This window comes from Coregonus clupeaformis, chromosome 28, assembly GCF_020615455.1.
Source record: "Coregonus clupeaformis isolate EN_2021a chromosome 28, ASM2061545v1, whole genome shotgun sequence".
Taxonomy (NCBI): Eukaryota; Metazoa; Chordata; class Actinopteri; order Salmoniformes; family Salmonidae; genus Coregonus; species Coregonus clupeaformis.
The window spans coordinates 12,786,169-12,798,360 of record NC_059219.1 but is presented as its reverse complement, the minus strand read 5'-3'; the positions used below and the strand labels follow the sequence as shown (position 1 = coordinate 12,798,360).

Below are 12,192 nucleotides of genomic sequence, written 5' to 3'. Positions count from 1 at the left end.
GACTGATACTGTTCTACTGCTGGACTGATACTGTTCTACTGCAGGACTGATACTGTTCTACTGCTGGACTGATACTGTTCTACTGCAGGACTGATACTGTTCTACTGCAGGACTGGTACTGTTCTACTGCAGGACTGATACTGTTCTACTGCAGGACTGTTACTGTTCTACTGCAGGACTGATACTGTTCTACTGCAGGACTGTTACTGTTCTACTGCAGGACTGATACTGTTCTACTGCAGGACTGATACTGTTCTACTGCAGGACTGATACTGTTCTACTGCTGGACTGATACTGTTCTACTGCTGGACTGATACTGTTCTACTGCAGGACTGGTACTGTTCTACTGCAGGACTGATACTGTTCTACTGCTGGACTGATACTGTTCTACTGCAGGACTGATACTGTTCTACTGCAGGAATGGCAGGGGAGCTCTGCAGTGGAGATGAAACACACACATGAGAACGGACGCAAACACACATGCGTATGCATGAGCATGAACACACACACACAAAGAAAGAAAACACGGAAAGGCTAAACTATTTTGAATCGTCGGATTATCTAACTAGCTGCAGGGCTGCCTCTCACTCTATATCATATCGTGACCTGGTATTTGTAATAATGTTAATAATGTTTTTTCTGCTGTGTTTCGAAGGATACATCATAGAATCAATTCTAAAGGCCTACAGTATTCAAAATGTCAAAGGCCAGATGGAATAGGTTGAGGTGGACTTCTATGGAAACCAAGCCTCAATAAAACAGAGAATAAAAATACAATAGTCTTCTGCCTCTAATGCCTTGGCACTATCTGTGCCTGGCTCACAAGCACAAGAAGTACCGGAGCTTAACTGATACTACAGCCAATAAAACAGACACCGAATCACGCGTCAACGACTGCAAGTGTTAATAAAAAAAAGATGCTGCAATGCATATAAAACCAGTGACTTCCGAGGGCGTCATTGTCTGCTACGCCCCAGTACTGTACAGTACAGGGAGTCCCTTGTCCCATAGGCCTACTCTCAGTACTGTAGGCCCATAAAATAAGCCAGGTGGATGATCCTCAGGTGACAGCTGCAGCAGGACAGCCTGTAATGACCTGCCTACAGATCTAGTGTGTAGGGGGAGTGATAGTGTGTAGGGTGTAGGGGGAGTGATAGTGATAGGGTGTAGGGGGAGTGATAGTATGTAGGGCGCGTGATAGTGCATAGGGAGTGTGATAGATTGTTTGGGGGAGTGATAGTGTGTTGGGGGAGTGATAGTGTGTAGGGGGAGTGATAGTGTGTAGGGAGAGTGATAGTGATAGTGTGTAAGGAGAGTGATAGTGTGTAGGGAGAGTGATAGTGAGTAGGGAGAGTGATAGTGATAGTGTGTAAGGAGAGTGATAGTGTGTAGGGAGAGTGATAGTGTGTAGGGAGAGTGATAGTGTGTAGGGAGAGTGATAGTGTGTAGGGAGAGTGTTAGTGTGTAGGGAGAGTGATAGTGTGTAGGGAGAGTGATAGTGTGTAGGGAGAGTGATAGTGTGTAGGGAGAGTGATAGTGTGTAGGGAGAGTGTTAGTGTGTAGGGAGAGTGATAGTGTGTAGGGAGAGTGATAGTGTGTAGGGAGAGTGATAGTGTGTAGGGAGAGTAATAGTGTGTAGGGAGAGTGATAGTGTGTAGGGAGAGTGATATTATGTAGGGAGAGTGATAGTGTGTAGGGGGAGTGATAGTGTGTAGGGAGTGTGATAGATTGTTTGGGGGAGTGATAGTGTATAGGGAGAGTGATAGTGATAGTGTGTAAGGAGAGTGATAGTGTGTAGGGGGAGTGATAGTGTGTAGGGAGAGTGATAGTGATAGTAATAGTGTGTAGGGAGACCGATAGTGTGTAGTGAGAATTATAGTGTGTGGGGAGAGTTTTAGTGTGTAATGAGAGTTATAGTGATAGTGTGTAGGGGGAGTGATAGTGTGTAGGGAGAGTGATAGTGATAGTGTGTAGGGAGATTGATAGTGTGTAGGGAGAGTGATAGTGATAGTGTGTAGGGAGAGTGATAGTGATAGTGTCTAGTGAGAGTGATCTAGTGTGTAGGGAGAGTGATAGTGATAGTGTGTAGGGAGAGTGATAGTGTGTGGGGAGAGTGATCTAGTGTGTAGGGAGAGTGATAGTGTGTAGGGAGAGTGATCTAGTGTATAGGGAGAGTGATAGTGATAGTGTGATAGGAGAGTGATCTAGTGCGTAGGGGGAATGAGGGGGTATATCCAAAAGGATCATAAAGTCCATGTTAGAGCAGAGTAAAGTCCACGTACCGATAACAAGGCATGCTGCCGGCATGTTGTAGGGGTCCTTTATGAATAGAGAAACCACTTGTATTGGGTCCACAAGAATGCCATACCTAGAAACACAGAATACTGTGGTTAGACACTCAGAGCTCAGTTGAATCAAACCACATTCTTATTTTTATTTCTCGTGTTTTTGTTCTACTGTAGTATATTAAAATTATGTCTTTGTTAACGGTTTTTCATGAAGAAATGGAAGGTTGATTATTGCTATCCAGAGGGAAGGTTTTAGCGTGACGTCACATATGACAAACAGGAAGTGGGTGGTAAGATACGGGGATTGAACAGTAGAGGGAGCTATTCAACTCTTGGAAGGCTATATAAAGGGGGAACAACGACGGAGAGTTAGAATGCAGCAAGATTTAATTGGGTCTGGTTCTCCGGACATTGTGTCTGTACTTACGCTGGAACCTCGTGGTTTGAATAAAGGCCTTTGAACACGATCCAGTCTAAGCAGACTCTTTTAATTGATGGTAACACCTACGATTGACGTATACTACACTACCTTGTTATTTTTTAGTACTACATTGATGTTGATCACTGCATTGTTGGGTTTAGAGCTTGCAATACAGGCATGTCACTGTACTTGTGCATGTGACATTAAAACTTCACTTGAAACATTTCAGCCTTTCAGTTTTCAGAATGCTGCAAGTGTTTCCATTGGCAGTATACTGTAAAACATGATACAGCGTGTTTGAGTGAATCAGACACAGAAGCTCCTATGTTCCTTTACAGTAATACATGACAATGTACCCTCCTAGCACGTCTTTACCACAGTATGCCTTTAGTAAGCTGTTCCCTACAGGCTGCTACTGTGGTGGGCATCTGGGGACAGACAGGAGGCATCGCGCTTGCAGTAGTGTACAGGACAGCATATGGTCTTAGCTGTGAAGGGGCTGACGTTACATTCCATTCTGTGAAAACTGGGCCTTTACTTCCAACCGTCAAATAACAGCTGGAAAAGAACACACTCCTTTATCCTCCTCTTTTATGTCAAGCTTCTCATAACGTACTTACTTTAAAAGGTTTTCCAAGAACAGACGGGAATTGCTCAAGACCTACAGCAAAAGAGGGCTCGTAAATTCATTGCATCCTTGAAAATAAAGTTTGTTTCACTTGGTACAAGCATACATTCATCATAGGATTAAATTACAGTGTTTATTTTCCATTGAAGTTTAAAGTTTTATTAGTCGTACGGGATACACATGGTATACATCATCCAACTAAATGCTTACTTGCAGGTTCCTTTTCGACAATGGAAAAACAACAACAAATGATAACAGATAAGAATACAAACAAAGTAAATGTCTCAGTAGAATAAACATTTTAGCATAATAATACACGTGTTTTGGGGAAAAGGGGGAAAGTGTTTAAATTGTGAGGTATTTAGCAATCATAATAAGAGTCTGGTAGCAGCAGTTGTGGTGTGTGTGTAGCATGAATGTGTGTGTGTGTGGATGAGTGTACATGTATATCTGTGTAGATGCACCTAACTATCAAAGTATTATTATTATTTTGACGCCTCTGGTTGCGAGTGTGGTGCGGGGAATGAAAATGGAAATGCAAAACAAGTTTATGAGAACCGGAGGAAACTCCATAAGAGAACCGGAGGAAACTCCATAAGAGAACCGGAGGAAACTCCATAAGAGACCGAGGAAACTCCATAAGAGAACCAGAATAGAACCAGGAAACTCCATAAGAGAACCAGAGGAAACTCCATAAGAGAACCAGAGGAAACTCCATATCAAGGGGACTTTATTAATTTTATGAATAAGTCCAAAGGCCACGCACTATACCTCAGTAAACCCGTTAAGGGCAGTTGACTGTAACACGTTACACTATACCTCAGTAAACCCGTTAAGGGCAGTTGACTGTAACACGTTACACTATACCTTAGCTAACCCTTTAAGGGCGGTAGACTGTAACACGTTACACTATACCTCAGTAAACCCTTTATGGGCGGTACACTGTAACACGTTACACTATACCTCAGTAAACCCTTTATGGGCGGTACACTGTAACACGTTACACTATACCTCAGTAAACCATTTATGGGCGGTACACTATAACACGTTACACTATACCTCAGTAAACCCTTTATGGGCGGTACACTGTAACACGTTACACTATACCTCAGTAAACCATTTATGGGCGGTACACTGTAACACGTTACACTATACCTCAGTAAACCTTTATGGGCGGTACACTGTAACACATTACACTATACCTCGGTAAACCATTTATGGGCGGTACACTGTAACACGTTACACTATACCTCAGTAAACCATTTTATGGGCGGTACACTGTAACACGTTACACTATACCTCAGTAAACCATTTATGGGCGGTACACTGTAACACGTTACACTATACCTCAGTAAACCATTTATGGGCGGTACACTGTAACACGTTACACTATACCTCAGTAAACCATTTATGGGCGGTACACTGTAACACGTTACACTATACCTCAGTAAACCCTTTATGGGCGGTACACTGTAACACGTTACACTATACCTCAGTAAACCATTTATGGGCGGTACACTGTAACACGTTACACTATACCTCAGTAAACCATTTATGGGCGGTACACTGTAACACGTTACACTATACCTCAGTAAACCCATTTATGGGCGGTACACTGTAACACGTTACACTATACCTCAGTAAACCCTTTATGGGCGGTACACTGTAACACGTTACACTATACCTCAGTAAACCCTTTATGGGCGGTACACTGTAACACGTTACACTATACCTCAGTAAACCCTTTATGGGCGGTACACTGTAACACGTTACACTATACCTCAGTAAACCCTTTATGGGCAGTACACTAACACGTTACACTATACCTCAGTAAACCCTTTACTGGCAGTTTGGTTTAGTTCATTTGTATGCACTAGACAGGGCGAAGGACGTAGGTGAAGCCTATTTGATGATAATGATAACTCTGTTCAATTTATTGCACATTGTGCAGTGATTGATCTCTAAAAAGTCTACATATTCACTTCCATTCAGTAACATCTATGAATCACATTATGATTATGAACAGTATTAACGTCAAACGGAAGAACCAAGGACACGGGTGGTTCCTAATGTTATGAAATTCTCGCTAGTGTTTAGAGAACAACTGGTTCTGAGCGATTAGAATCAGGACCTGCAATTGTAACAGTAAGCAACTGTAACAAAATGGATGACTGCAGTGTAGCCGTTATTAGTACAGTCGTGGTCAAAAGTTTGGAGAATGACACAAGTATTGGTCTTCACAAAGTTCACTGCTTCAGTGTTATGAGATAATTTTGTCAGATGTTACTATGGTATACTGAAGTATAATTACAAGCATTCCATAAGTGTCAAAGGCTTTTATTGACAATTACATTAAGTTTATGCAAAGAGTCAACATTTGCAGTGTTGACCCTTCTTTTTCAAGACCTCTGCAATCCCCCCTGGCATGCTGTCAATTAACTTCTGGGCCACATCCTGACTGATGGCAGCCCATTCTTGCATAATCAATACTTGGAGTTTGTCAGAATTTGTGGGTTTTTGTTTGTCCACCCGCCTCTTGAGGATCGACCACAAGTTCTCAATGGGATTAAGGTCTGGGGAGTTTCCTGGCCATGGACCCAAAATGTTGATGTTTTGTTCCCCAAGCCACTTAGTTATCACTTTTGCCTTATGGCAAGGTGCTCCATCATGCTGGAAAAGGCATTGGTCGTCACCAAACTGTTTTTGGATGGTTGGGAGAAGTTGCTCTCGGAGGATGTGTTGGTACCATTCTTTATTCATGGCTGTGTTCTTAGGCAAAATTGTGAGTGAGCCCACTCCCTTGGCTGAGAAGCAACCCCACACATGAATGGTCTTAGGATGCTTTACTGTTGGCATGACACAGGACTGATGGTAGCGCTCACCTTGTCTTCTCCGGACAAGGTGTTTTCCGGATGCCCCAAACAATCAGAAAGGGGATTCATCAGAGAAAATGACTTTACCCCAGTCCTCAGCAGTCCAATCCCTGTACCTTTTGCAGAATATCAGTCTGTCCCTGCTGTTTTTCCTGGAGAGAAGTGGCTTCTTTACTGCCTTTCTTGACACCAGGCCTTCCTCCAAAAGTATTCGCCTCACTGTGCGTGCAGATGCACTCACACCTGCCTGCTGCCATTCCTGAGCAAGCTCTGCACTGGTGGTGCCCCGATCCTGCAGCTGAATCAACTTTAGGAGACGGTCCTGGCGCTTGCTGGACTTTCTTGGGCGCCCTGACGCCTTCTTCACAACAATTGAACCTCTCTCCTTGAAGTTCTTGATGATCCGATAAATGGTTGATTTAGGTGCAAGCTTACTAGCAGCAATATCCTTGCCTGTGAAGCCCTTTTTGTGCAAAGCAATGATGACGGCACGTGTTTCCTTGCAGGTAACGTGTCCTTTGGTCTGGAGTCCAAATTGGAGATTTTTGGTTCCAACCGCCGTGTCTTTGTGAGACGCGATGTGGGTGAACAGATTATCTCCGCATGTGTAGTTTCCCACTGTAAAGCATGGAGGAGGAGGTGTTATGGTGTGGGGGTGCTTTGCTGGTGACACTGTCTGTGATTTATTTAGAATTCAAGGCACACTTAACCAGCATGGCTACCACAGCATTCTGCAGCGATACGCCATCCCATCTGGTTTGGGCTTAGTGGGACTATCATTTGTTTTTCAACAGGACAATGACCCAACACACCTCCAGGCTGTGTAAGGGCTATTTTACCAAGAAGTAGAGTGATGGAGTGCTGCATCAGATGACCTGGCCTCCACAATCCCCCAACCTCAACCCAATTGAGATGTTTTGGGATGAGATGGACGGCAGATTGAAGGAAAAGCAGCGAACAAGACTGTTAGAAAAGCATTACAAGTGAAGCTGGTTGAGAAGATTCTTTGAAGAATCTCAAATATAAAATATATTTTGATTTGTTTAACACTTTTTTGGTTACTACATGATTCCATATGTGTTATTTCATAGTTTTGAGTCTTCACTTATATTCTACAACGTAGAAAACAGTAAAAAATTAAGAAAAACCCTTGAATGAGTAGGTGTGTCCAAACTTTTGACTGGTACTGTATGTAGTTCTGTACCTGTCTATTAATGTTATGTATGGTGTCATTTTAAGTAGCTCTGCCCTTCAGCTATACTGGTCTATTAATGTTATGTATGATTTAATTTTAAGTAGCTCTGCCCTTCAGCTGTACTAGTCTATTAATGTTATGTGTGATGTCATTTTAAGTAGCTCTGCCCTTCAGCTGTACTGGTCTATTAATGTTATGTTTGATGTCATTTTAAGTAGCTCTGCCCTTCAGCTGTACTGGTCTATTAATGTTATGTGTGATGTCATTTTAAGTAGCTCTGCTCTTCAGCTGTACTGGTCTATTAATGTTATGTGTGATGTCATTTTAAGTAGCTCTGCCCTTCAGCTGTACTGGTCTATTAATGTTATGTGTGATGTCATTTTAAGTAGCTCTGCCCTTCAGCTGTACTGGTCTATTAATGTTATGTATGATTTAATTTTAAGTAGCTCTGCCCTTCAGCTGTACTGGTCTATTAATGTTATGTGTGATGTCATTTTAAGTAGCTCTGCCCTTCATCTGTACTGGTCTATTAATGTTATGTGTGATGTCATTTTAAGTAGCTCTGCCCTTCAGCTGTACTGGTCTATTAATGTTATGTGTGATGTCATTTTAAGTAGCTCTGCCCCTTCAGCTGTACTGGTCTATTAATGTTATGTGTGATGTCATTTTAAGTAGCTCTGCCCTTCAGCTGTACTGGTCTATTAATGTTATGTGTGATGTCATTTTAAGTAGCTCTGCCCTTCAGCTGTACTGGTCTATTAATGTTATGTGTGATGTCATTTTAAGTAGCTCTGCCCTTCAGCTGTACTGGTCTATTAATGTTATGTGTGATGTCATTTTAAGTAGCTCTGCCCTTCAGCTGTACTGGTCTATTAATGTTATGTGTGATGTCATTTTAAGTAGCTCTGCCCTTCAGCTGTACTGGTCTATTAATGTTATGTGTGATGTCATTTTAAGTAGCTCTGCCCTTCAGCTGTACTGGTCTATTAATGTTATGTATGATTTAATTTTAAGTAGCTCTGCCCTTCAGCTGTACTGGTCTATTAATGTTATGTGTGATGTCATTTTAAGTAGCTCTGCCCTTCATCTGTACTGGTCTATTAATGTTATGTGTGATGTCATTTTAAGTAGCTCTGCCCTTCAGCTGTACTGGTCTATTAATGTTATGTGTGATGTCATTTTAAGTAGCTCTGCCCTTCAGCTGTACTGGTCTATTAATGTTATGTGTGATGTCATTTTAAGTAGCTCTGCCCTTCAGCTGTACTGGTCTATTAATGTTATGTGTGATGTCATTTTAAGTAGCTCTGCCCTTCAGCTGTACTGGTCTATTAATGTTATGTGTGATGTCATTTTAAGTAGCTCTGCCCTTCAGCTGTACTGGTCTATTAATGTTATGTGTGATGTCATTTTAAGTAGCTCTGCCCTTCAGCTGTAATGGTCTATTAATGTTATGTGTGATGTCATTTTAAGTAGCTCTGCCCTTCAGCTGTACTGGTCTATTAATGTCATGTTTTATGTGGACCCCAGGAAGGGTAGCTGCAGCTTTGGCTCTAGTTAATGGGGATCCTAATAAAATACTAAACAATAAAATACTACTATTTGTGGAACTGATCTTGACAGCTAAAAGATAAAGTGTTTGCAAGTCAGGATAATCACTCTCTAGATATTTTTGGTCTTTCTTGCGATTCTTTCCTTCCCTCATTGAAAATGTTTCCTTTTGGATTGTAACATCTTATTATGGAATACAAAGACTTCTCCACGTTCAATGTGAATTTGAGAAGAGGTTCCAAGTATGAACAAACTACTGTGATGACAAAATTATCTTGTTTCAGAGAGTGGATTATCAACAGTTTTAGAAATTCGAATTTATTCTCAACGGCTTTGATGAAGGGGACTAAGCTGGCGGCGCTCCAGATTTGCCGTGCATTCAGACTGACTAACTAGCTGTTGGAGAATGATTACTTTAGATAGTCTCTCAATGCTATATTTCCCCACTTAAGATACACTTCTAAATGTCTGTGTGTTTTTCTAAGGGAATGGTACCCCCATGATGCCCTTAGCATCATCAAACCATCCTTGAACTCCAACATCTCTCTCTAACGAGTAAAACAATGGTTTATGTGGTTGTATTGAGACTCACTGAGAGCTAGAGAGGAGTGGGAATGTCCTGCTGTTTTCCCATCCTCTCACACACTGACTTCAAAGCCAAACTGAATTAGCAAAACACAAGGTTATTAACAAAGTGATTAGCTAACTATATAGCTAATCATTACGTGTCCCACTTTAGGATTGGACAGGTCTAGTCCAGCAACAGTAAGCGCAATGTACCTAAACTATCCTGTGTCTAGTAAGTTAGGCCTAAAGGAATCTCTCAGAATATCAGAGTATTAAAAGTCCCCTACATGAAAGCAGTATGACCTTGGCCTCACCTCAATCCACATCACATCCTTTAGCAGCAAAATAATTAAAAGACAAAAAGAATATGATGAGAAATATGATATTGTCTCACTTTCACTGTAATCTTGCTAAACTAAAGGAACAGGAACACAGAGTAGCCTTGAGCTAGATATATAATCCTCTTGAGGTGTTCTGAATAAGTGTCAGGTGTCTTTAAACACTCTGGTTTCAGGCCCAGTGTGGGATGAACATGCCTTCTGGTGAGGCCTGGGGGCACACACCCACCACCAGTGATGCTCTCTGATCGACTCCTCTTGTAGGGAATCTGCTGCTGCTTTGTGTTAAACCATTACAGTCTAAGCCCAGTCTAAGCCGGGGGAATGGGGGGGGGGTCTTCTAAGCTATATGGAATTGTTTTAAAGAAGGTCATACCAAGGATCATACACCCCTTGAAGTATAAGAAAATATATCTAAAACAAATATTTGATGAAAAATGTTATTTGGGCTTACTGCTATTATCCCATACAAACGCATTGAATAACAGATTCACTACATGGAACAACAGATAGTCCCCCCCAAAAAATCTCAAGGAAGTTTGTTCTGAAGTGTCTGTCCTAAATCTGAGAGATTACTGTAAGAAAGATCAGGAAACATTAGTTGGTGTTTTTTTAACATGTATTTAACCCCTTATTTCTGGCACTAAACAGTCTAAGCCCAGTCTAAGCCGGGGGAATGGGGGGCATACTAAGCTATATGGAATTGTTTTAAGAAGGTCATACCAAGGATAATTTTCTATTTGATTTTGAATTTTAAGACCCCTTGAAGTATCAAAAATTTTATTATTTACAACATTATTTGATGAATCATTTTATTTGGCCTTCCCTGCTATTAGCCCATACAAACACATTGTATAACAGATTCACTACATGGAACAACAAATAGTCCCCCCCAAAAAAATGATTAGGTATTAAGATGTAGAGGGAAACCTGGCCAGTGATTTTAGTGTTTACACTGACCTGAGTGTTGTTGAGCAGACTGGTGCATTAACTGAGACTCTCATTATGAAGTTGCAGAAGAAAACTTACCAGCATGACAACACACCAGTTGAGGACTCCTCTGTAGTTCCTGTAACCACTGGCAGAGCTCAACAGGGACTCCTGCAACCTGTGGCAACTGGGGCATGAAGAGACATGGATAGTTTGAATACGTGCGCACTCATTTACTATACTACAGCTATAGTTAACTGATCTGAAATACCCTTCCCAAATGACTTCCGCAACACACCACTGACTTCCCTTCGAGATTCAAAATGACATATAGCCTACTGAACCAGCATGGGTGACATATAGACTATGCGAAAGGGTTCAAAGTAATATGCACATAATTCATTCTACGCCATTATAAATAGTGTTCATATAAGGGAAGATTTCACAAGTAGGTGCAGTAATAAATACAGTCACGAGCTGTTTCCCTGGCATAAATTCACCCCACTATAAGGACACGTCCGGGTTTTGTTAGTTTATGCCTCACCTCTGTCTATCACTAGGAACATCTATTCGTTTCTTCCTTTCCTTTGACGTTGTAGAAGGCAAATCGGTTACATTTCGCTTCGTTACAATGTTGCCGCTGTCACCGGGGCCGTTGATACTTTCATCAACCGCTGACCGTCCATTCACTTGTTTCAAAGTAACACCTTTTCCAGAGGATATAGTGGCTCTTCTTTTGCGGGTAATGGCCCCTATTGCTTCCATGATATCGTCGATCTTCAGTGCTCTAGATTAATGTGACGTGTAGCCTACTTTGAGGGCAGCTATAACACATGCCCACTATTGCCAAACATCACACTGTCAGAGAGAGCAAGAGGATATTGGGATTGCAAAACGCGGTACTGTATGAATACTGTAGTTGTACTGAGGAGCAAGCAACAGTTCCGTATTGACACAATACGTAGGAATGTGGCGTGGTGGAACAGAACCGTGGAGGAATAGCGAGTCTCACGCGGACAATGGCTGGGCCGATGCCAGTGATGAAGGCAAGGGCTATATTAAGTTAGGGACAGATCGCAATTTAATGGGGGGAGCGGTGGTCCAAAATAGTTTTGCTTTGGGGAGAGTTGTGTGCACAGGGGAGGCTAGTATGTTTTCTTTCAAGGTTAACATTCGCTCTTTTCCAGGTTTTACTATATAATTTATTCCAGCCTAGCCACTTGTCCTCAATTGCTTGCATGCGCCTCCCCTATATCAAGGTGTTTTGGTTCTTTCCTTATGCACTATAGGCTTTTCAGTTTTCCTTGTGCTTACTTGTACTATACAGGTCAGTATAGTCTATCAGTCTAATATCTATCCTGCCCTCTATCCACCATTCATAGTGACAATAGTGGTAGGTGGACG

At 41.8% G+C, this 12,192-nt stretch overlaps 1 protein-coding gene across 1 annotated transcript in view; it reads right to left on the bottom strand.

Moving 5' to 3' along the window:
- LOC121542655 (diacylglycerol O-acyltransferase 1) overlaps positions 1-11,691 on the bottom strand; it is a 73,553-nt gene extending 61,862 nt beyond the window's left edge. The window contains exons 1-4 of the mRNA XM_041852131.2: positions 11,333-11,691; positions 10,888-10,975; positions 3,330-3,370; positions 2,283-2,368 (exon numbers count right to left, since the gene is read on the bottom strand). Coding sequence (XP_041708065.1) covers positions 2,283-2,368; positions 3,330-3,370; positions 10,888-10,975; positions 11,333-11,553 — 436 coding nt within the window. The 5' untranslated portion in view covers positions 11,554-11,691. The remainder of the gene's footprint in view (positions 1-2,282; positions 2,369-3,329; positions 3,371-10,887; positions 10,976-11,332) is intronic.
- Between the last annotated feature and the right edge of the window lie 501 nt (positions 11,692-12,192).